This window comes from Ambystoma mexicanum, chromosome 2p, assembly GCF_040938575.1.
Source record: "Ambystoma mexicanum isolate Mex_15411 chromosome 2p, UKY_AmexF1_1, whole genome shotgun sequence".
Lineage (NCBI taxonomy): Eukaryota > Metazoa > Chordata > Amphibia > Caudata > Ambystomatidae > Ambystoma > Ambystoma mexicanum.
Genome location: NC_090923.1, coordinates 616,606,477 through 616,632,721, shown reverse-complemented (window position 1 = coordinate 616,632,721; position 26,245 = coordinate 616,606,477). Strand labels below are relative to the sequence as shown.

Below are 26,245 nucleotides of genomic sequence, written 5' to 3'. Positions count from 1 at the left end.
TAATTTATTTATTTATTTTTTTACATTTGTATAGCGCACAGGCAGCCCTCAGGCATCGCAGCGCTGTAACTTGTGGGGAGCTTAGTTGCAGTGAGAAGTTGCAGGGATGCATGACAGGAATACTTTCTTAGTTACATCACATGAATGAATACTTTCTTAGTTGCATGACAGGCATACTCTATTAGTTACATCGTAGGATACTTTTCTTAATTATTTAACAAGAATACTTGTTCGTATACATTACAATAATGCTTTGTTACATCACAAGAATACTTTCATGATTGCACAAGCATACTTTCTGAGTTACATCATAGGACAGCTTTCTTAGTTACATCCTAATAGCACTTTTTAGTTACATCACAAGAGTCTTGGTTACATTACGAGAATATTAGTGGTTTGTAAAGGCGGTAGCGCCCTTGCGTGAGGAACGTGTACATGTAAGGCAAAAGATGGGGTCATCCTGGAAGAGGGTTGCTACATCCTCACAGACGGCTGCAGAGCTAATGCATTCAGCAACTGAAATAGACATTTTAGCATTGAAGTACGCCTGGGGTAAGTTGTAAACGCTGAGCAGATGCTAGGTGCATAGTATTTGCGGTAATGACTGAGAGCACACGCTAGTGTAACAGTAGGGCAAAGTCATGAGTTATTTGGGGAAGTTTCAGGTTCGGAGGTGAATCTTACCACTGTAATGCGAGAGTCCTCTGCGTTGTGGCGTAAGTTGATTAGGTGTCTGGGCAAGGGTTTGTGGCATTGGCGTTAGGACGTCTCTGGACAGGCTCAGGACAGGAGCCTTTATTTCGTGCCTAAATTAGGGTGCAGGTCAAAGAGATACAGTGGCCATTTTAGCAGGGGTACACCTCATGTGTATACAATTCAAAAGCATACGAGTGTACACGGCAGTGTTGGTGGGCGGGCAGCTTCTTGCATTTAAACAGGTGTATGTTACTCTACCCAAAGTCACTTGGTTTTACAAGTTGTGATGCAAACATAGGAGCACCTAACCAATAAGCACTCCAGGGGGCTTCACTGGCCAGTAACACCTGGGGCCCAAATCCTCAAGTGGATACATAATTACTTTGAAAAGCGGGGGTCTCAAGTACGATCAAAGAGAGACGCAGCCATACCAGGTTTTCAAGATAAACACTGCCTCGGGGCCACGTTACAAGTTTGATGGTGTGGGGGAAAGGTGGTGGTAATGCTGTTATAGACACTTCTTTTTGTTTTGGCAGTAACAGAAATGCAAGCTTTTTTTCCTGCACCACCAAATTAGCTGGAGGTGAATCCACCACTTAACTGGCAAAAATTGGTGGATTTACCGTGCAGTAATTCTGCGGCAGTAGATCCGCCAAAAATCCCCATGAAGATCTATGGACTCAGAAAATGTGCTGATAAGTGGAGAAAGGAAGTGGCTGTATGTTTGTACTGTTTTCTGTGATATGTTAAAGGTTTGTTATAAACCAATAAAATAAAAAAAATAAAAAAATGTGGATTGACCACCACTTGTAATCCCTTGGAAATTCCAAGTGCCGTAAACGGTAACTGAGTTTGGCAATAATTTGGTGGATTTACCCCTGCATTAGCATCAGACCTGTAACGATGCCAATATATATATATATATATATATATATATATATATATATATATATACATATATATTTATATATATAGGTTTAGCAACTTAACCATAACTACACAACCGCAGGCCATGTAATAGATATCCTACATGCCTGGCGATAACTTGGCTTTTGAAATCTTGAAATGGTGACCAAGGTGAACATACATTTGTTTACCTGATTGTTTTCCAGAATTACTGTTTATTTTCAATGCTTTTAAACAAAGTCACATTTGCTTAGATGTTTTAGAGCAGAATATTGGTCTTAATTGTATTGTGGGGTGAGTGTTTCCCTGAAGATGTTGTACAAATAAAAACCTGATTCAGACCAGAGTCAGACAGTTAGTGAACACGCACTGGCCATTCCTCGTAAATTTGAACAAATAAAAGTATTAAATAGAATTTTAGCATGTTTTGTCAATTTCACTAGGTGGCCAATGTACTCGAAACATGTTGTCCATAAAATGTTTATTTCCGCACATGGTCCAAGTTGCGTCGCTCCATATGTGCTATGTTTACAGATAACCCCATTGGCTCTGAGTCCGCCCTGAATGGTTCAGAACTCGATAGTTCAGAAATATAATGCTGCAGAAGCGTCCATAGCGGAACACCTTTACAAACAGTAGTGTCCACCAATAGCATAGGCATGCCATCATCAGCTGACCATCACCACTGTAGAGACTCCCCTTGCAGAAATGCAGGAGCACACATGGGGTTAGCACTGTACCACTGCACAAGTTATCCCACACAGTTTACACATTTGCAAAAATTCAAGGATTTGTGCGATGGGTATGTCCTTGAAGGGCTTAAAATTGTACATATGCCTGTCTCTGAGACACAGCCAGCTGCTTTCTAACATTGCCAATGCGTTCATATTTATAGTCCGATTATGTGCATACTGTGTATACAGCGGTACTCTATTTCAAGGCAAAACAGACGAGTAAGCTCGAAGGACAGGTTTATACCCTCTGTTTGCCATTGCAGCTCCTGAGGTGGTTGGACGCCAGCGATATGGGCGACCTGTGGACTGCTGGGCCATTGGTGTTATCATGTACATCCTGTAAGTATTCAGAAGAGAAGGGAGTTGGAATCTCCATGTCACTATAGTCCATAGGAGGCACTGTCCATGTAACTCTTTTAATTGCATTACTTTCCTCCAAAAGTAAAATAAGGAGTACTCTAAACTGAGTACATGTGAGAAAGAGTTAAGTGACCCGGACTGGTCTAAGCTTAAATGGATCAGGGTGTGATATGCTTTATGCCATACCGTCATGCTAGCGCAGTGGGCACGCTGGAGGAGTAGTACGTAATATGAAAAGCTTGCTCACACTACCACGCAGGCAAAACACTACAGTGTCTTGGGAGGATAACTCAGGGGCAAAGCGCTAGTATTGGACGCAAGACGACATGGAGCTACACAAGTTTGATCCCGGCGTCCTCTGGGTAGTTAGCGTGTTATAAATAACCCATTACAATTACAATCAATGTCACTGAAAGTAACCCCACTGGACTAAACAGATATGACACACTTCAGGCTACTGTTTATTTTTTGATATTATTGAGAAGTTGGTTGTAGCAGGTGATACATCTTTTTGGCAAATTCGTTTTTCATTGTTAAATTGTTTAAACAAAATAATAATAATTCATGCGAGGTATTTTTATAGCACTTCTTGCTGTTCCAGGGCACTTTTAGGAAAGGATAGTATGCATTTGAAAAATCAAAAATGAAGTCCACAATGTTGTGCCCGGTAGGCAGTTCACGGTGGCTGGTTAACATGTCTGTGGTCACTATTCAACAGCTGGTAAGCAGCAAGTCTTAGATGAAGTCAGAGGACTCCAGTCTGCATACTGATAGTGGGACAAAGCTACCAAGGAAAAGGTGTGCAAATAGGCCTTGTGGAGAAATTGTAAGCGATATTCAATCAACACTACAGCTAAGTCAAGGCCTAGTCTGGGATGCTGAGGAAAACCCTTATTGATGTATTTTTATATTCAGTTCAGTATTCTGGATGACAACCCTTGTATACCACCCCCCTCTTAGAATCCCCCTGACTCCACTGAGCCAAGAAGTAGGTTTGTTTTGCAAATTAAAAGGTGTATTTGAGAATTTAAACAATATATATATCACACTTTATAGTAAATTAATATCTGATAGTACACTTAGACATATGATGTTGATCAACAATGGGTAATCTGGCACTAGCACACTTCTTTACAATCAATGAGGAGTTAGTATAGGATGGATAAAGTAGCAAAACACTTTTATGATTTCAAGGTAAAAGCAATGAGGAATAAATGCAGTACAGAAATACTTGATATAATTTTAGCAAAAGATAAGATAATCACTTTTTCTCTGGCAATTCACCCCCCTCCCCTATGCAATGTAAGAAATGGAAGGAGATGGAAAGAGGAGCACACAGTTCTCAGGAATGCAATCAAATACAATACGAAATTCAGTTCCCCCCCAGCAAGCTTAGAGGAAACAGGTAGGAGTTTGAAACACAGGCCCAAAATGCTTTTTAAATGTGATGGCAATGGATCGGAAAATGTGCCAACTGATTTTAATTCCCTCTAGAGATTCAGGGTGAGTGGGAGATGCGTGTTGGTATTAGTTCAGGCTCACTTTAGCAATGCTCTATGAGTTATTACCAAGTTGCAACGGATTTTAACAAAAGAAAGAATGTAGCTGCTATTTTGACAAGTGGAGAAATTGAGCCAAAATCGCAAATCACGGTAAATTTGGCAAGTGCGTAAATCGTGATTGCGGAAAAAGTATAAGGAGTAGGTTTCTAGGATTGTTTCAGAGGAAAGTTAAATCCCGTTCCTAGCCCAAACGGTTCCAGAGATACGGACCATTAAATAAAGATAGTTTTTCAGATTTAAAGTACTCAAAATGATAGGTGACAGCTTGCAGCTGCAGAATTGACAGGTGACAGTTGTGCAGCTTTAAAAATGACAGATGACACGATTTCTAGGAGGCAGTTCTACTTAGGTTAAAATAGTTTGGATTAGATTATTTTAACTAAGATATTGGTTCTGCACAGTTCTGCTAGGTACTCACAATATAAATTTGAACTAGGCCTTGTCACGGATCTGGTCAACACGTCCAGCTGCGGTTCTGTCTGCTCGGCGGGTCAATCAGGCACCGGTTCTGCTCATAGCGATCTGGGTCAGCTCTGCTCTGCTGGTCTAGCCTCTCTGGATTCTGGATGTAACACTGGTTTCTGGGTACTGCTGCAGGTTCTTGCAAAAATTCTCAGCAAAATTCAAACAGCTCGCCCGGCTGTTGAATAGTTTGGTTGGTATTGAGGCCTGCTGAAGAGGATTCAGCTGGTGGATTCAGGCCTCTCTGCTACAAATTCTGGAGTTAATTTCTGCTACAGGTTCTGGAGATTGATGGATTTGAAATCTGGATCTCTGGATGTGAAGTCGTCGGTCAGCATGCTCCGCAGCAAATGGAATTGACTCTCTCTACCTGTCCCAGGAGTCTCTTTTTATGTGTTTTGGAAAGTGGGTGTGTGCGTTGGTCATAACTAAACCTGCCCCTCTCTACTTGTCATTGGCCCAATTCTCCCCTCTCCCATGATTGGGGGAAGGAAATGTGAGTCAGAGTGATGCTGTAGATTTTATGGCCAGAGGGCCCTCCCCTGTCATCTTTACACACAAATCTATATTTGATCCAAATACATATTTTCCCAAATACACAGTTGTTTTTACATCACCTACACACATCATATATCACATGTGGTAGGCACTGTTCCGACTATGGCGTTTCTAGGAGCTTGGGTAAAGAAATGGCAACTTATTTTCGATTTTAGTGGGTTATGCAACATTGGTTTTTCATTAAAAATTATACACATATACACGGCCTGTCCATACATACTCCAGTAAATTCCCATGTCTCTAGCTTAAACACAGAGTCTGTAGTATCAATAAATAGCGGGGTTTTGCCCCAGAACATCACACAAATTGGAGTTTGGGCTTGAATTGTGGGCAAAGTTTTCATTTTAAGGATCCCCAAATTTCACATTTCTGTCATCTGGTTACCAAGAGTTATCAGTGTTTCTGTAAAATATATATTTGCTTTTAATTCAAAGTACTGCAGTGTTTGAGTCCGCCCCCAAAGTTTGGGGATGACAGTGATCAATTGTCTCTCCTGGCTGGCAGATCTTTGTTGACAGGAAACAGTCAAAATCACCATATCCTATTCAAGGGAAAAAGGTCTTTTGTGTGGGCTCCAGCAAGCTGAGGTCAACAGACCAGGGGGCCACTTTGCATTTGGTTAGCATGCCCATGTGATATCCTGGGCTTTCTGAGGTGAGAAGTTTTCCCAGCCTTTTGGCCTGTTAATCAAATCAGATTGTCTCTGGGAACAGCAGGTGGTTAGATCTTCAATTAACTAACAAGCTTTGAAGTCCGAATCGTCACAGAAGGCTGATTAGCTTCTGAAGTAGCAGTTCTCCTGTCAGAGTTTAGACCGCTAGCGCCGCCTTGAGTCCAAAGCGGGTACTGCATGCATTTTTTTTTTTGGATCAGTCTTGAATTAATGCATTTCAAACAAGAGATTTTACATGGAAGTATATTATCCAGGTTCAGCACATGGCACTGGTGTGGTTCTGCAGTAAAATAATTTTGTGCCCATAATTTAGCCATATTTGACCTGAAGAAAATGAATTCCCAATAGTTATGGGTTGCTTTTGGCAATCAGCATTACCCCTTTTGCAATTGTTTCAGGCTACTGTGTGTAGCCCAATGGTGGTTTTAGGCAGTGCCCTTCTGTGCCCACAACATAGGCAAAAATGGGTGGCAGCCTATTCTTCATGCATTTCCCTGTGCATTTTCTGGGAAGTTCTGGCCATCATGATGTTTTCAATGCCAGTAAGGCACAGTTTTTGTGGCAGGGCTCGGATGCATGGGTAAAAACATCCCACAAAATACAAGACGTTGCTTTTAATCCTGAGAGAGAAATAGTGAGAGAGGGTGGTGTCTTGAAAGTGGGACTATCGCCAGGAACTATACCTAGCCAGAAAGTGAAGGCAGTTCTTTGCAGAACATGCATGAATATATCAATAAGTCCACGAGTTATCAGTGTGTAATTAATTTGAAGACAAACAAAACCCACGATTAGAGCCTTAACAATGTTCTTTCAAAAATAGAAAGAACTGAGCCCAAACACACACCAATCAATACTATGCATGTGAACTCATCCAAGATGGCTTCAAAAAAATTGATGAGACATTTTGCAAAGTGTACTTAATGGACATACTGTGGGTGCCTAGTGCACCGTTGACCTTCAACCGTGTCAACCATTGGTCTCAATGGTAGACCTTTTTCAAGTGCATCTTCTGGGTATGTGTCTTATATAGGTCCGAATAATGATGCCCCACACTAGTCTGCCTTCCAAATCAGCCAATTGAATGGCGTGCTTCCATCCAATCAGCCACCAGTTATATAACTTACATAGAACATTCAGAGGCTGGTTTCGATGCAGACCTTGGATCACGATCATTAGCAAAATAAATCCCTCCAGTGTCCCTGTAACTGTTCATCATTCTGTGTTGCTCTTCATTGTTGTCATGTGGTAGCATCTGCCCTTTTAGGAAAGTGGGGCATGCAACCTGGGCAGTAAATGTAAAAAAAGGGAGGGGGATCATGCCACCAACCAGAGAATGTGATTGGTCTCTCATTCTGGGCTACTTCCTCGTGTACTACTTCAGCACACATTTCTTTACTGTATCCTCACCTGGATTCTCCTCCACCAGACTCTCCGGAAACCCACCTTTCTATGATGAAACGGATGATGAAGACTATGACAACCATGACAAAAACCTCTTCCGAAAGATTCTGGCTGGAGATTACGAGTTTGACTCTCCGTACTGGGATGACATTTCACAAGCAGGTACGTGTCAGCACTTAGTCCTTTGCTAGAAGGCGTAAGCACCTGCTTAGGTGATCGCGCTCTGTGCCAGCTCCAAAACCATGTGCAGGTTGTGGAGTGAGGGAGTATTAGACACCTCTAGCATATATTGCCCGTTTACCACTTTTAAATGAACCTGAAGAGTGGTGAAGAGACATACAGGGTCATTTCCCAATGGACAGGTGCATAATTGGAAAGCATGACATACGGGCATGCTATGCTGTTACACTCAAGCTCATTTTGTACCATCATGAGGTGTAGGAGGGCAGCAAAGCAGAGATATCATCTCCATTTTGCTTTCCACCTCACTCTCAAAACACCATTTGATTTCATGCCTGCATGTGATTTTAATGCAGCTATAAAACCAACAATATCAATGGAAAACACCTTGCTTTTCCACATGGGGGCTCATTTTTGGATCGGTGTAGCATGAATTGAAAGTGTCAGAGTCTTGTGTAGGTGGACTCTATTTTCATATGGCAGGGAGGCGGGGCAGAATGCAACTTTCATTTCCGCTGCCTCCCTTCCACTCTGCCATAGTAATGACCCGTGCATGTTCATGCCAGTGCAAATGCTGGAGTTCCCTATTGAGCCCCGATCGCTTTATGCGCTAGCCTAAAGCAGGCATACTCCACAGGGATCCATTGTAAATGGTGCCTGCTATGGATGCTTAATTCAGCGTTTAGTTGTAGTTGTGAACGCTGTGTGCCATGCACTCATAGCAGACAGTGTTTATGTCATTTCCATGGCGGAGTGCCAAATTTCAGGGTAAAAGGTGGCAAACGGATGTACGCTGCCTGTTGCCCTGCAATTTTTTATCCTGCTGTGCAAATGATGAACATTCAGCAGCGGGTACCTGTGCGTGCCAAAGCGCATGCATACACATCCCTGCCGCAGAATTACGAGAAGACTCGACTATGAGCTCCTATGTGTATAGCAGGCGGGTTGCACTGTAATATATTCGAAAACACTGGGCAGCTCATTTAAAAAGAAAAACATAAATGCCCAGAGGGGACCGCTTACATTTACACGTGCACACAAAGCGCCTCCCTTCATGCAATTTTCATCATTTGCACTGCAAATTATAAAAGAGAATTTTAAAGAGGCAACAGAAGCCTCTTTACAGTTCTCTATTTGCACTCCTGAGCGCAAATAGAGTAAACGCTACCTGCTATACATGCATGACATGCCGTGTTTACAATGATAATGATGTGTTATTTATATTTCACAAAAGTGCTTTACATAAATCATATTTACATACAACCAAGTTGGGACATATTTATCAACCTCGTGAGAATGAAAGGCTGGACATGCCACGATTCAAACATGTCACCTGCAGATAACACACAGATCACAGCAGTGAGCACTCAATCCACTGAGCTATCTTACTGACAAAGGTTTCCAATGGTATCTGCTTGCTTTTTGCACCAACGACAAGCTGGTGGTTTCTCTAGGAAGTCATTGTTTTTTACAGTTTTAAAATCTCCTGCTGGTATAAAACCAATAAGTTTATGAGGGCATGGGGCAATCGGGTTGGGAAACATTACTCCCGGTGTGCCCCCGCCCTGCGCCTTCAAAAACAATGAAGCGTGAATGGAGGCATTCAGATAGGCGTAATGGTGGTACGCCTGTCTTTAGCACCTCCATTTATGCTACAGCAACTTTAAACATGAACTACTGCCTGCGAAAAGTAATTTTCAGGTGGAGTTTTCTATCTCCCAAAGAGGAGAGTAAATCTAGAGTACAGAGAATGTAACAACGTTTTATTCTTCACATTTTACTCTCGGCTTTAAGAGTAAGTCCAAAACTGCATGCAGGGCACCCCAAAGCACATAAATGCACACGTAGGCAGTCCCCTGCATGCAGTTATTTTTTTTCTCCCAAAAAGAGACCCATAGTTCAAAGATCTGATCCTCCATTCAGGCATCTGCCGAATTCTTTTGATCCCATTATTGATCTCCCAGACACATTACCTCTGCAGAGTAATGAATATGTTATTGCATCCCATCCTAGAGTGCATTTTTGTTATAAATCAATGGACTCTATCTTATCATGTAACTGATCACTGATGTTCACGCCCGATGCAGAAACTATTCTGAGAATCTTTGATTTGCTATCCTGAGAATCTTTTGCTTTCTTTGGCAGCCAAAGATCTAGTGACCCGACTAATGGAAGTGGACCAAGACCAAAGGATAACCGCCCAGGAGGCCATCGGCCATGAATGGTGAGGGATGTTTTAACCTTATGTCCTGTTTCCAGATATCCCTCTGCAGCCATCTTTCCTTTATCTCTTTCTCCAGCCATGATCTTCTCTCTTCATCTGCTGTTCTCTTCAGACTTACACATGTACCCCCCCACCTTCTATGAATAACCAGCCTTTTTTCTTTTATTTTGCAACTTTATGGTATCTTTCACCCCATTATTTTGATACAATTATGTCTTTGAGCATTTGTCATTTATCCACTAACTTACTTTCCTTCTTTCTCCAAACTTCCAACCGGGCTTCTTCAGCCATATATCATTCTCACCCCAGCTTCCCACCCTACTGTTATCAACATTGTTGCCTTTCTTTGCTGGTCTTCTGTCCTTTTCCATACTAAGATGTGTTCCATCCTAAATTGTGCCATTAATGTTCCATTCTTTCTTCGTCATGCTCAAGCCTGCTCATGGTTTCCTTCATAATACTCCCTACCTCGCCCTCCACACGTGTACATCATTCCACTCTCTCTAGGATTGTATTAATTCTGGGAGATACCTCTGTAAAAACCTTTTTCATTTACAGAATTGAAGCCCTATTGAACATTTTGTCTAAAGATATCCTATTACAATAACCAGGGAGCAGATGGGGTTTCAGAAGGCACTCGACCATGCCAGAAGGTTAGCAGCCCTTCCCAAATATATTCTCCCATATCCTCTGCAGGGGTTGCTAGAGAGATTGCTATACTACAAGGTTTCTCCTCACCTCTGCACTTCTAACATAAACCTCTTGATAATTCCTGACACCTGTCCTTATTTCTTCTGTCCATCTACTACTTGTCGGATCTCCTATGTTCTGCCATCTTTTTTCTCATTTTCTCCAAGTATGCTAGCAGAGTAGTGGGCCTTGCTACTCAGCAAAGTCATTGTCAATGTGCCCTGTCCCTGGGTAGGGAGCAGAGCTTTCCGTTGCCTTCGAACACCTGCCTTCACCTTGGGTAGAGGCATTTGAAAGGATTGTTCGCCCAACAGGATTTACATCAATTCTTCCTGATGTCCTTGAAGGTCCAAAAGTCAACCGAAGAAGGAGTGGGTTCAAGGTTCCCAGTGAACTACTGTTCTAGAGCTACATGGCCTGGCAGGGAGGAGCTACCCATGCCCCTAGAGAGCAACAAAGGCAGGCATCCTGCCCTTTGTCTCATTCCCAGGAATGCAGACAGTTAGGCTACCTGGAAGCCACATAGTCTCTCATAGCTGGTCTGAGTTTACAGGGATGACACTGGTATGCTAGAAATCAGATATGGCTTTAATAATTATTTAACCTATCAATGTCCCTAGGTATGGCTTATATTCCCTGATTACCCTGCCACCAAGTGACAGTATTACATAATTTTTATGGTTATGGAAAAGTGGTGCAGACCTAAATGCAGCCTCTTCATAGCAGTGACTTTGCTGTCACAGCAGCTCTCACAAAGAATGCACATGTGACCTCCGACCTGCAGACCAGGATACCGATGCAGCAGGGCACAGGTGTACACTATGCATTTTGCATGTAGCCTTCCGAAAGCTGGGCCTGTTTCTGAGATGGAATTACAATCCTCATTATATCATTTAATAAACTGATTTAAAAAGCTAGAGCTTTTACATCATTATCAGACTGAAAGTCCTCACACCATCAAATTGCCACAAGCAATGTAGCAGTACAGGTGTTGTGATTGTGGATAGGAACAGGGAATTCCATTTCCTTTTTCATACAATAGCATGTCCAACTCCATGTCACTGCTTAGTTTCTCCTCAATACACATCCTTCCCATTGACAGGTAATGACCCACTCTGTCCCTCAGCCTCACACTGTCCTGGCCCCCATCATTGACGTACCTCATCCATGTCACTATCTTATCCCCTGTTCCTACTGTCCTGTCAGTGTTGCATAATCTATTGAAGGTGAATGGGATCATTGGGACTTACTCAACAAGCACAAGAAAAGGAGAGAGTGTTCATCAAAATATGTTCAGGAGTTCAAAACGTAATGCAAAATGGTTCAATGGAACACCCACTAAATTCTGACAACATACAGTTTAAATTGTGGTGTTTATTTATATTAAGGAAAATATGTGAACTCCAGTGAAGAAAACTGCTTGGACACAGGAACATTAGTAAATGCCTTATGTATGGTGTACACTGTGTTAGCATATTGCCTTTCCTGTAATTCATTATCACTTAGCACAATCTGTTTCTCACATCTCCCTCTCATTGGTCTCTATCTCTGACTAATCTACAACCAAATTTATTTGTAGCCCCTTCCATATTTCTTTCACCCGTTCTTGCCACTGCCCAATCGTATTTACCACTCTGAACCATCTTAAATAGTTTGCCATTCGAGTTGGGCAATATCTGGAACAGGTGAATTCACAGTAACCAGCTTTTCTACTATTCTAAGTCTTACTCTTTTCAACCTCTGTATCTTCTGCCACCAGGTTACCAGTCATTTGGTCGAAAAAAAAGGTCGATAGGACAAATGGTCGACACCATTTGGTCGAAAGACAAATGGTCGAATTATTTTTTTGTATTTTCACTTTTTTTTGGGTGGGATCTGGGGGGGTCTGGTGGTGTCCCCCCCAACCCCCTTTTTTTCTAAAAAAAACCTTTTTTCCCTAAAGGAAAACCTAAATATATATATATATAAATAAAAAAAAAATTCACCATTTGGCTTTCGACCAAATTCCGTCGACCAAATGACTGGACAGCCTGCCACCAGGCTTTGTTTATCTATCTTTTCCAATAATCCCTCTCTCCTTTCGTACACCTTACAATTTCCAAAGCTTCAATATACCTACTAAACCCTTTTCCACTGTATGATAATTCAAGTATCGCCAACTTGTGTGTCCCCTTTTCCCAACCCTTTCTTCAGCTTGTCTGTAGGCTTTAACACACCCATCAGATGTAAAATGGTCAGATTTTACTTTTTTCACACTTCTTGATACACAAAGCCCTTTCATGAGTAAGTTCCCTAATTAAGGGTCAATTCGACTCTCCCAAGATCCAAAGAGAGAGGTTAGCTAAGTCAATAGCCAACAGCGAAAAGTGCAATTATTAAATTGAGTGATCTGCACAAAGTGGAGAATTACTGGAACCAGTCATGTGGATATAAAGTTAGTTTATTCCAAATTAGACAATGACCATCCCACTCAATATGATTTCCATAGCCCAATTCTACTCAGTTTCATTTGGAAATGTAATCAGGCTTATTGGGTCATAAGAGATTGCACAAATTATCTCCCATCATCTCAGGACTGGAGATTTTAGGATGAGAGACAAACCTACACACGAGAGTAGAATGAAACTATGATTTTAAGACTGGTGGGGCGAGACTTCTGAGATTAACAGTGAAGGCAAGCAGGATTAACACGGCTTGCAGGAATGTGAACGTAAAGCACTGAAACTGCAACAGACAAGGGGTATCGAAATCCATGAAAAGGAATTTACAAACCCACTAGGATGTGACACTGGGCAACGGTAAGGGTACACATTGAAACACATTGGCAACTTAAAAGGGTGGAAATGCTCTTGCAGAGTAAAGTGCACCCGGTCACCCCCAGATCATTATGAGTAGATTGGCTGATGTTCTACAATCTCAATAGTCTCCATTCAATAAAACACAACAAGAGTAAATATGTGTAGGGCGGGAAAAGTGTAAAGATCATGATCCAATGTTTTTTTCTAGATCTTCCTATTTTCACACTGGAAATTGCACAATCTCAAATAATTAATCATAGCAAACAAAACGAGGACACATTTGACAAATGAGAAATTGTGCAAAGGCCCATAAAATAGCCACCAGGTGAGTGGCATTACTCTTCAGGACTACTATGGAATATGCCGTGACGCGTTTATTTTGGAAATCAAGTAGGAAGTAGTCACATTGACGCTCAAATTAATTTTACTGTACAAAGATATGATTCACTGCCTATATCCCTGATATGGAGACATTTACAGTTCTAAGCAAAGATTCACCCCAAACATGGATTCACCATCCTGCATTTAATTAGCATTGTTCTCCCAATTTTGACATCATTAGCATTAATTGGCATACATAAGTATACCAGACACTAATGTATTTATTGAACAGAATCAGCAAGACCAGTGTGACTGTTTTACAATCAAAGATCCAAAGTATCCCTCAAACCTTTTCTGCCAACACACATTTTTGAAAACATTGGTACTAGAAAATGTGTTAACATTTATGGACAAATAAACAGCACGATACAACCCAAAGTATGCAAATTATTAAAAGACAAGTGGAAAAACCAGTGTACAGGGGCTAATGTGCATAAAGGAGACATTTTTAGAGTGAAAGCATATTATGAGGTGTGTTTTTACATAATTAATGTTAATAGAAAAAAAATACATTGTAAACGATCTTGCTCCTTTTGCATGGAGCAGTAGTAAACTCAAACAAAATTTCACAGAATTCATTGAAAGTTCAACATAGTACATATGGCCAATTGTTGTATCTGCGACTCATTGTCTTGGATTCCACTTACGGGTTTGGACTCAAATATATAATGTTGAGGGATGACAGAGTAAGATAATTCACATGCAGCATGATTTGAAGTAGACATGAGATCATAAAATAAGGTAAACTGAACTCAATTCAAATTTAAAATGTACATCAAGAATTTTATTATAACAATACATACCAAGAAATAGTACAATGAATAATGGCATAATACATAAGTACATTGAAAACGTTATTTATTTTGTTAGAGAAATCATGCTTAATCAAATTCATTTCTGTTTATATGTTTTCTTTTTTAAATGTATATGTTTTCTTAGTGTATGCAACTTGAAGTATGCTTTTCAAGTGGTATCCCTTTCTTTGGCCTTTTCTGCAGCTAATTGTATGTTATCATTGTTGAAATACAAATTTTGTTTGCTTGAAAGATGAACTTGAAGTCTTATTGTTGAATGTGTAAAGCAACAGCTTCATCTAGCAGTGATAACATGAAATACACATTTTGTTCACCTAGAAGATGAAATTGAAGTCTAATTGTTGTAAACGTAAGGCAACATATCCCTCTAGTGGTGATAACAGGCAAAACAGGCAGGGCAGATTCAGACAAACATACAGCTGGCCTTTTATTATGTAGTGTGATGATTATAATGGTATCAAGTCAATATATCTAAAACATTGCAGAGTGGTCAATTTCCGAGTGGACCATTATGTTAAAAATACTGCAAACATTAATTAAATAAATAAAGGGTAGTGTGGTAAAGGGGTTAAAATGGGTCGGGATGGGGTTAGGGTGGTGGTTTAATGGTTAAAAACAGGGAGCTTGGGGGAGGCAAATGTTTAAAAGAAATCATTGTTTTTAATTATTTTGTCCCTGATTAAATTTACCACTCTGTAATTGTGGTGGATAAAATCACATATAACCGATTATAACAGGTCTTACCGAGATTACCGGTTTATTTACATGGGTACTTCCCACTTTTATGTTTACTGGGGACCAGCTTCAATTTGGGAAGTTCATAGAATATAGCAACTATATTAGGAAGCTGATTACCCCTCCCTTGAAACTTAACACTAAGTTCTACGTACAGTGTTACCTGTTCTATAGCTTACCAAATTGTATGCATAAATCATTAGAGTGATAATAATACACACAGAATTATTTTATTCTGTTTCATTCGTTAAAACCACAATTATCACACATAATCAAAAAATAATCAAAAAACATTCAAAACACAAATACAAAACCCTGTTGTGAGTGGGGATTAGTAATTGACCTAGTCAATTGTTGTCATGAAAAAAACACATTATTGATCTGAAATGTTACCACAATGACTCAGGTATACTAATATCCTATACCTATATTTGCACTGGAATGCTCTCCCTTACTCTTGTAGCTCTATCTCTCCCTATCCTCTATTTTGTAAGTCATTGAAATCTTATGTTCTCCAACTTGCTCAATATGATTGATTGTTTTCATTGACTATGCTTACTCAGTTTTATTGTACCATATTATGCTTCTCTGTTCAGCGCTTTGGTTTAAGGTGCTGTATAAAATATAAATAAATACAAATACAAATGCAAATACAAATGTACTGTAATACAGATCAAAATATTGTGTTGGCGTGTAGGTTCAACTGAATTTGTGTGGGAAACACACAGACTCCAAGAAATCATTTGATCTGAATTACAATACATATATAGGTAAAGGATATAAGTGTACCCAAGTAATTGTGGTAACATTACAGCTCAATAATATTTGCTTATTTTTGTGACAAGAAATGACTCTCACTCAGTACTAACCCCCAGTCACAACACCTTTTTGTATATGTTTTGAATGTCTTATGATTATTTTTGCAGTAATTGCGGTTTTAACAAATGAAACAGAATAAAATAATTGTTTGTGTATCATTATCACTTTCATGATGTATGCCTACAATTTGGTTAGCTGTAGAACAGGTAATACTGTGCGTACAACTTAGTGTTAAGTGTCATGGGAGGGGTAATCAGCTTCCTAATATAGTTGTTCTATTCTACTTAGATTACTCACAGCAAACACACATTGTGGCCCTTACCACGGCCCTTAAACCTGAGTATCGATATGTCCAAATCCTTTTATGTTTCAAATGTCTGCATACTATGCACCTAATATAGAGTATCGAGTAGGTGACACTGGTTGGACTATAAGAAATATAGTACTTTTCTTAACTTGTATGATTAGGGCTAATCTGTTTCTAAAATATGTACTTTGGTTGATCCAGTTGCTTGTTCCATAGGTTTATATGAGAGAAACCTTGGACTCATGGTCACAAGGCACCTTCATCACATTTGTCAAAATCACATATTTGTCTTTGTATTTTATACTTGGACTTTTATTTTCATTATTCTTTGTATATTTATCTAAAATAAAAATACAATTTATGTTTAATCAAGTTCATGTTCATATATAAACAAATACATAACATCGTTTTGTAGGTCAAAGCACAACATATTCTGTGTAATCACATCTCTCCCAGGCCCAAAAATATAGTTTAAACAGCAAGCTTAGGAGAACTTCTAGAAAGCAAGGAAAGTGCTGACCAGAGCAATGCTAGAATGGGGCTGGGAGGGAGCATGGATATGGCTTGTTTAGTGCCATTGGACTTAACTATATTATACAGAAAACTTGATGCATAGTTTAGTTCAGACCCATGACAGTAAACGAGGCCCCTTTTGCTCAGAATGGACATCCACATGTTTTCTTGCTCACACTACCAGTCCACCAGTCGGTCTAGTAATGAGGTAAATATATTGGTATATAATATGAAGGGAGAGATTTCCCTTTGTGGAGGGGGAACATGTCCACAGATGACCTTAGGCTGCTTAGTTTTGGCTATGTGGCACTTGAGCCCGACAATTATTGTGGACTCATAGGTGGAAACATAGTATCACCTCATTATGGCAACAAAGTTTTGGTTTACATGTAGCTCAGTAGCATCATTATTACCTTTGGCAGACATTGGCACATTAGCACCACCTAGATAGCATAGTTGTTTTGGCCTTATATATTGTTATTTAGCACTATTTATTTATTTATTTAACATTTATAAAGCGCTCACACAGCCCACAGGCATCGAGGCGCTGTTACAGGAATTGTTTGTTTTTCTTAGTTGTGTAATTGTGTTGTTTTTTTTGTCTTAGTTACGTATTTATAACGCGCTTAAACACCCAGAGGTTTCTAAGCGCGGACCCGGGGATCGAACCTGTTGTTGCTTCGTGTCGTCTTGCTTCCAAGACGCGCACGCTGCCGCTGAGCTATCCTCCCGGGACAAGTTGTGGCATCTCGGTTAGCACATCATCTCCAAAAATGGGGGCACAACTAATATTAATATACATGTAAAAAATAGTGAAACTCATGATTATAGCAGCCAAGTCTTAATTCCCTTCACCTCCCAAAGTGCATAAGAAGGATAACACGTCCCTCTGAAAGGATCATGTTTTTAACATGTTTTCGCTTTCTCTCTATCACCCTTCTATTTCTTGTTTCACTCCTTCTTTCTCATGCAGACGTATGCCCTCATTCACTTTCCAAATTTAGTTACTGTCTCCTAGCAATCTGTAGTTTATGTCTCACATGACTCCCATATGTTTTACCTTCACTCTATTGCCACTCATCAAATGTCTCTCTCTTTCTCTCTCTCTATCTCTCTCTCTCTCTGTCTCTCTCTCTCTAGCTTCCCTTCAGTCTCCCTTCCGCTGGGTACACATTTCTGCTTTTCTGTTTCTCTCTTATCACTTTTCACTTTATGTTGCTCTCTCCGAGCCAGTTTCAGCTCTTCCCTCTGTGCCCTCTTCAGCTATCCTCATAATCCTTCCACCTTACAATGCCTACCCATGTCGTTCCGGGCTCCCTGTGATTTATGCCTGTAATTATGTACTGGGTGTCAAATACTTAACCTGGCTGGAAGCAACAGATTGCTGTAAATCAATCATGAGAGTATAATAATAAGATTCAATAATGTAGCTATCATCCCTGCATCGGGGGGTGTACATGAGGTGTAACGGAATGCCAGACTGAGCCTATGCAGGCCAGAGTGAAGTGGGTCGCTCTGCATCGGCTGTGGGTCATTATCTCCCATGTATGCTTCCCAACAAGGAGGTGATTGCTATTTATGCCCCTGGGTTTTCCCGGGGTGCAAATAGATTATTTTTCATTTAAGGAGATGGGTTCCTTGCATATTGCCCGAGTCCAATCTCCCATTAAAGAAAAATAAACAAGATGGCAACCACCATAGTAGATATGAAATGGACATAGTGCCTTTTCTATTTCTATGGAGGCTGCTGTCAGGAAGGAGTGCCAGGACCAAAGAACAAAGCCAGGACCATTGCCACACTACTTCCACTAAAACCATAGCAACACCCCAAATCAAGGGAGCTCTGATCAACGCCAGATCGTTAGTAGCTCATGCAACAGAAATGTCTGACTTGATCCTCAAAGAAGACCTCGACTTCCTTGCTATCACGGAGACCTGGCTACACCCAGTAGCAGGTCCCATGCCCATGCTGGCAATCCCAGATAATTACTCCATCCTGAGACAAGATTAACCGAACTCCAGAGGTGGAGGTGTTGCTATTATCCGCAAATGCAGTCTTACCATGAGATTAGCAACTACAATCAACGTCTCCTCCTGCAAAATACTCTCAGTAAAAGTCCCCCTCACTAATGCCCAGACTCTCAACATGCACCTGATTTATCGACCGTCAGGCCCTATAGGAACTTTTGACGAGGACATAAACACTATCTTAACTAGCAACCTCAAAAGTTCCACCCAAGTACTCACCCTTGGGGACTTCAATCTGGGCTATAATGACCTGGAAGATTCATCCACCAGTACTATAATCAATACCCTCTTTGAATTAGGCTTTATACAAAGAAGCATGGAACCAACACATGCCTAAGGCAGAAACTTGATTGGATAGCCGACCAAAACTGTCTTGCGAATATCACCAATATTTCACTATTAGCTTGGACCGATCACTACCTGGTATCATTTATGCTTTCCACCACCCGACCCTCACCCCCGCGATTAACAAGGACCCCCACACTCACAAGAAACAAGAGGAATCTTACACTCAAGAGACTTATCCCAAACCTACTCCCTACTCTCAACTCACTCCCCGAGAACTCAGATCCAGAGACCCTGGTCAAAGAATGCAACAAAATCATTCCACTTCGTTGGATCTAATGGCCCCCTTCAAGCTCAGATCAATCAAGCCTAAATTGCACCTAAACAAATGGTATACACTTCTCTCTAAAAAATGTAAGGCTGCAAAAAAGAAATTGTGAGGCCACCTGGAAAAAAGTCCCTTCAGTAGCCAATAAACTCAAACTCTCTAAACTAACCACCCTCTACAAAAAAGAAATCTACCTGGCTAAACATACCTCCTATGACTCCCGAATATCCCAAGCAAAATCAAACACGAAGGAACTATTCTCCATCCTTAAAGAAGTGGAAACCCCCATAGCTCCACTAGATACCTGCACCAAAGAAAGAAATGGGTGTTCTGAAATCCAAAATGCCTTAGCTAACAAGATTGCCACCCTACAAAACAAAATTACCCGCAAAAAGCTTCCTTAAATGATCCGCTCCCATCCAAACCACCCGAGAAGCCCGAGTAGCCCACTCCAAGTGAAACCCCTTGCTTCAACTTTTCTAAAGTGACTACACTAGAAGTAGAAAAAATCATCATGTCACTGAAACCTTCAAACTGTCAGGGAGATCTGTGCCCGGCACAGCTCATTAAAGATGCCGCCCGAGACCTCTCCCCTTTCATTACAAAATTAAACAATGCCTCCTTTTCCACTGGCTCCATCCCTTCGAATCTAAAACAATCCTGGGTGCTCCCCTTACTAAAAAAACACACACTTGACCCTGCCACGCCTACTAATTACAGACCCATAACAACCGTACCCTTCCTTCTAAAAATCCTGGACAAGGTCGCCTATGTACAAATACAGAGGCACCTGGAAGCGAGACAATCAGGCTTCCATCCTTAACGCGGGACTGAAACTGCTCTCCTCGACTTGCAAGCACAAATCGATAAGCTCAGAGACAATGGCCAAGCAGCCCTGCTGCTCCTCCTTGACCTCTCTGCAGCTTTCGACTTGGTTGATCACTCCGTCCTGTGCACACACCTCCACACATCAGCCCATTTCTCTGCTGAGGTCATCACTTGGATCAGATAATTCCTCAATGGCAGAACCATGAGGGTTTTCTCACCTACAGCGGCAGCAGACCCCATGCCCATCACTTGTGGTGTGCCACAGGGCTCCTGTGTCTCCCCTACACTGTACAATATATTTACCAAGCTCCTTTTCGATGATTTGGATCATCTTGGTATCACCTACACTAACTATGCAGATGATACCCAGATCCTCCTTCCGCTTTCTGGAGATTATGAAAAGGATTTGGCCTTGGTGAATAGAGAGTACATCATCATCCAGGCATGGATGGCCATACATGGGCTATGCCTGAATGATGATAAAACTGAACGCATCATCCGAGGCACCACCACTAGTCTAAAAAAACGAAGCCTTGCATATAGCTCTTTCTTGATCGATGGGAACAGCATCAAAGTGGGACAAGTAGTTAAAACACTGGGCTTCTACCTGGAATCTAATTTCTCTTTCAACAGACAGGTAAACTCCCTAGCTTCCTCCACGGCGTACACGTGCAAATTGTTCCATACAGCCAAACCTTTCCTGTTCGACTCTAGCTGTTTTACCATCGCTAGAGCCCTCATTCTGTCCTGCTTGGACTACTGTAATGCCCTCTACTTAGGATCCTCTAAAGCCACCACTAGCGAACTACAAACTCTTCAGAACAACACTCTCAGAGCGGCCTCGTGCATTTCTAGAAGAGAGCACATCACAGGACATAGCCAACATAATAATTGTCTCTCTATTAAAGACAAAATCACCCTAAAAATGGCGTCCCTCACTCACAAATCCCTTAATAATGCTGCCCCGACCTACCTAATAGACAGATTTCATAGACAGTCCTCTGGGAGACCGACAAGAACAGCTTACATGGACGGTCTTTCTATCCCTAACTTTAAACGCTCTACAATAGGGGGGCAACAGTTTCCCAGTGAAAGCAGCTAAGCTGTGGAACTCACTACCGCCAACCCTCAGAAGGGACTTGCCATATCAAAGCTTCCAATCAAAGGAAGTTTTATGGATGAAAAAGTAAGCCTTCAACACACGCTGGTGCCTAGTTTGTCCTACCTATGCCTGTCGCACACACTGTAACCAAATGTGCATATTTGTATATATGTATATAATCCTGCGTTTTACCTTCATTGTGTATGTATATTGTATGATTGTTGCAACTAAGCTTTGCATATCTATGGAAAGGCTGCGGCCTGTTACCTTAGGGTATGCTTGCGCATTACAAATAATAAACAAACAAACAAACAAACAGTGGTTCAGTCCAGAAGGTAAGTAGGGAGGGAGGAGGTGGGGGAGGATGCAGGATGTCTTTGGAGGTGGAGGCAGGGTGAGGGTGTGGGGAGGCAACGCAATCAAGATGGCGCCACCTAAGGGAAGAACCTTAGGTGGCAGGAAAATGTGGGCGGTACACAGTGTTTTCCCGCCCACCTTTACACCCATCTCATTGGTGGAGTGCCCTTCTCTGGGTGCAAATATAAATACAACTAGAAGCCCACAATATTGGGATTGCAGATTGCAGGCTTGGAGACATAGCATACAGAGAGATGTTCACTCTAAGGGCGTACACTAGTGATGCTCTCCATTTCCTTCTTATGCTGTGAAAGAGGAAGCAAACTATTTCCCTTTTAATCCACAAAGGCAACAGGTCATTAGGCAGCTGTTCTACATTGTGCCTAACTCTCCTATAGCAATGAATAAGGCCTGTTTATAAGGCCATTAAAGCCTGTCTGGGCCTGTTCATTGAAGGAGACAGCCAAATCATAGCTACAGGACCCCTGCACATAGACTACGAGCAACAAATTGGGAAGCCGTTCAGGGCAGTCCCATACTTTCCAAGAGCATGCACTAATTTCCAACATGGCTGCAACCCACACAGTCCTTGAAGCACCCTTGTCAGACCATCATGGTGCAGCTCCTTGGCTCATCCCATCTCAGGGTCTTGCTGATTGGCCATGAAATGATGTAGACCATATACCAAACATGAGCCGGCCAATGAACAAGGTCAACATATGAGGCCATTAAAGTCTGTCTGGGCCTGTCCGGGCTTGAACGGCTCACAGGGAAGCCCACAATGCGCTATCATCAGGCCCTGCAGACCTGACTCCCTTTGCAAAGCCATGCAGCACCTCAGCTACAGTGCCAAGATATCTGCGAGTAGCAGAATCTCAGCTGGACCTCTAAACATCCGGCAAGTTAAGACAAACACTGCCTCACCAGTTAGTATGTCTTGCTGAACTGCCACACTCGATATAAGTCTGGCTACTCCCTCCCTCTCCCATCCCTTTTTCTACAGCCAGCACGAAATGTGACTCTGATGAGTAACATCACCCTATATAGTGCCAACCTTCACAAACAGCACTTTTTTAACCCATTCACATTCCAAGTAATTCAGCTAATTGATTTAGCCCTCCCTTTATTCCCCTCTGCCATGTTCACTCAGAAAACCTGTTAAAAAGATTGCAAAGTGACAGACCAGCCCCTTTGCCCAAACCCCAGACTCTCCCCTGGAATGCATTGTTACTTTGATCTGGACCTGCGTCAAACTATTCACTTCTCCCTCTACTCCCCCTCCTCCTACCCTTCCCTCCAACAGAGATAACTTCCGCGCCAAACAATTGAAACCATCCCCTACTCCCCTCTCTATGCTTCCCCCAACATGAAGCCTCTGTTGTCCCACAACTATTAACCAAACTGATTGTCCCAACCCAATGATGGGCGATCTGGGGGGGTGTGCTCATGGCACCTTTCTAGCTCTGCTACGGCTTGTTCCTTGTCAACTAATGATCTTGCCTCAGGCCATTACACTCAAGGTTTCAGTTCCATTGCATAAGATCCTTCAGTGGTGGCCTCAATAATAACCCTGCCAAGCTCTTATCGGGGCCTGCCGTCCTCTGTGGTCCATCTGTGGTCCATCCATTATTTCGCTTGCTGAGGCCCTCCTTATCTGCCCAGTCCCATGCATCTTTCGGGAAATGGAAGAATCAAACACCTCCCTCACCCACCACCCAAAGGGTGGCCAGAAGAAACAAAGCATACCTGATCTCAGCACTGCTGAATCTTCTTTTGAACTCCTCAAATGAATGCCTGGCTCTCTGTACGTCTCTTGTAAAACATGGATAAATTGTACCCTTTACTCCTAGATGCCTGCAATATCACGTCTCTGTAGCTTTCCAATCACCGGCCTAGGGTGGGCCCCGGTGGTCACCCTGCCCAGGACTTTGTGGGCGCATTCCTCAGAAAATAAATTGGAGCTCTGATGTGTCCATCTACGACGACAACCATTTCTGAAAATAGAGCTCTATGGAGGGATCTTCCGTTTTCTCTGGCAGACACAGTATTCTGATGTTATTGAGCCTGGCCCGGCCCTTCACGTCCTCCACTCTATCTTCCAAGATCTTGATCCTTTTCTTTAGCTCCTGAATGTCTTTTTTCATGGGCTGTAGTGCATCCTCCACTTCCGAGATTCTATTTTCTGCTTCTCACACTCTAGCTGATATTTTATGCAAGTCCCGTCTCAGGAAACACACTACTGCTCCCACCGCGTCTACCTTACGCTCCAGCGGGTCCTTGGAATCCTTGATTGCTAATAGGAGTTCATTCAGCGAGGGTGATGCCCCGGGGACCTCTCCACTGCAGGCCCCTCTGCCCTCTCCACCTCCCATGGGCCCCTTTGAGGTGGGGCCATGAAAGCAGCCATCTTCACTTGCAGGGGTATATCTTCCCTTTCTCCTTCACCATGGCCTGTCCCCCTGTTTCTTCAATGTTCTGCCTCCTTGTCTTTCACACAGTCTGGAGTGCCTGCCTGGCACACAAGCCGACCCCTGGCACCGAGGTGCACCCACCTCCTGCACCTGGGTCTTGCTCCTTGGCCTGCACTCTCCTGAAAGGTACTGCTGGCACCCATCCTGTCCTTCTGCCTGCAGAGCTCCTTCGGGGAGGGGAGGGCCCTATTTCCAGCTGTTGTGGCCCCACTGGGCCTGAAATCCGCTTGTCTCTCTGCCGGTGCCACTCTACGAAGCCACATGGCACCCCTTTTGCTGGGTCTGGGGGTCACTCTTTTAACCAGGTCCCAGGCTGTTTGGTGGCTCGGGGGCTGACCCTGCCCTCTGCTGACATAGCAAATGATGCAAACTGGCCTACACTTTGCCGATGGCCTCCTCTTCCTTATCTTCAGGAGACCAGTTAATACCGGGCCTCGCTGAGTGCCTCAACAGTCTCTGATGCAGCTCAGGCATAAACTGCTCCTCCGGAGGGAGAAACGCTGATGATTGTATGCAGCGGCCAGTCACTGGGGAGCAGCATCAGCTGATCCTCTCCTGGGCCTCCTCTATGGAAATATTCTCTGCCAATCCCCCACTTCCCGCTGTGTTGCAATGTGAAGCTGGCTGGTGAGACGCTGCATGGAAACAGCTTACCTTGCCATTTTGGTTCCCACTTCAGCAATCCAGCCATTCTTCCTGGCCCTCTTGACTGCTTCACGCCAGGGAGCTGGTGGCTCTCCCAGCTACTCTGGTTGCCCCCAGAGGAGTGTGTCGCCTTTAGACCCTCCTCTCGTGGGTCTGTGGCACTCCTCCGACCTTCTCTCATGGCTACCACACACCTGGCGGTATGGCCCGGGAGTATGCGTTTCTCAGCTACTGGCCCACTTGCAGGTCTGACTTGCCTACTTCCTGCTCCAAAGGACCCAGGGACCAGACTTTCGTCTTTGCTGGGCTGCCACTGGCACCGTTCTTCATGACGCCAGAGCCAGCTAGACCATTATGTATCTAACCCGCCATGTTGTGCCACAGTGCCCCCTCACAAACTGCCCTTTCTGAGCATAGCCTTGGATTCCATCCCCAGCAATGGCTACCAACCTCCAGCCCCCTTAATGTCACCACCGATTCTGCACCAGCCACTAGTTAATCCCACACAGCTGATCACCATGCCTAACAAGATCGACCAACACATACCATCTTCTCCAATAGGCATGAACCCCTTGCGCCCATGAACTCCCATATGATCCCCAGACCTACCCTACCTCCTCCCTACTCCTATACTACATGTACCCAGCATCTTAGCAAGCAAATAGTCAGCTACCCTGCCTAGCCCTACTCCCTTTCTTCCTGCACTCATTTTCATCACAACCACTCACAAGGCATCCCACCAGCATCAAGGTCTCACCACTGGAGCTCTAGCCCTTACCCAGGGGCTCAATGGCTATGCAGGCTTCGTGCAGGAACTCTTTTTGCTCATGCACTTGCACTAGCCTCACACCCCCTACTGTGGGAGAGTCCAGATGTTCCAGACTTACCGCTTGGACTCCCTCTCGTCGCCTGCCACCCGAATGCTGATTGCATATCTCCCTCATAATAGCCCCTCTGCCACAAGCTAAGTCAGCTGAGATGCTCAAATGTGCTCTAAGTAATGCATGGGCACTCTGAGCCAATGCCATTTCTGTCCATGACCTCATTGTCAACTTAAAACTGGACATCCTGGAAATCATTGAATCCTTGATCCCCAGCACTATCCGCCCCTTGATCTCCCTAGCTATCCCGCCTAGCTATTCTATCTGCAGAGCAGACTGCCCCATGTCTACCGTAGGTTGGCTTGCCCTCATCACCAAAGCGTCCCTTGATATCAGACCTAGCCATATCTGGCTACGGAATACTGCTCCTCAAATTTGCCAGCAATCCCCAGTCAATATTAACTTACTACTCCTGTACAGACAATCCAACTCCCTCAGTCTACTCAAGCTGGACATCCGCCCCTGATCACACACCTCCTGAAGCCTACTGATAAATTCATTATACT

General features: G+C 42.9%; 1 protein-coding gene across 1 annotated transcript in view; it reads left to right on the top strand.

Annotated features, from left to right (window-relative positions):
- Positions 1 to 26,245, top strand: part of CAMKV (CaM kinase like vesicle associated) — a 753,994-nt gene that overhangs the window by 688,971 nt on the left and 38,778 nt on the right. The window contains exons 7-9 of the mRNA XM_069644141.1: positions 2,600 to 2,675; positions 7,378 to 7,514; positions 9,678 to 9,756. Of these exons, the coding sequence (XP_069500242.1) occupies positions 2,600 to 2,675; positions 7,378 to 7,514; positions 9,678 to 9,756 (292 nt within the window). The remainder of the gene's footprint in view (positions 1 to 2,599; positions 2,676 to 7,377; positions 7,515 to 9,677; positions 9,757 to 26,245) is intronic.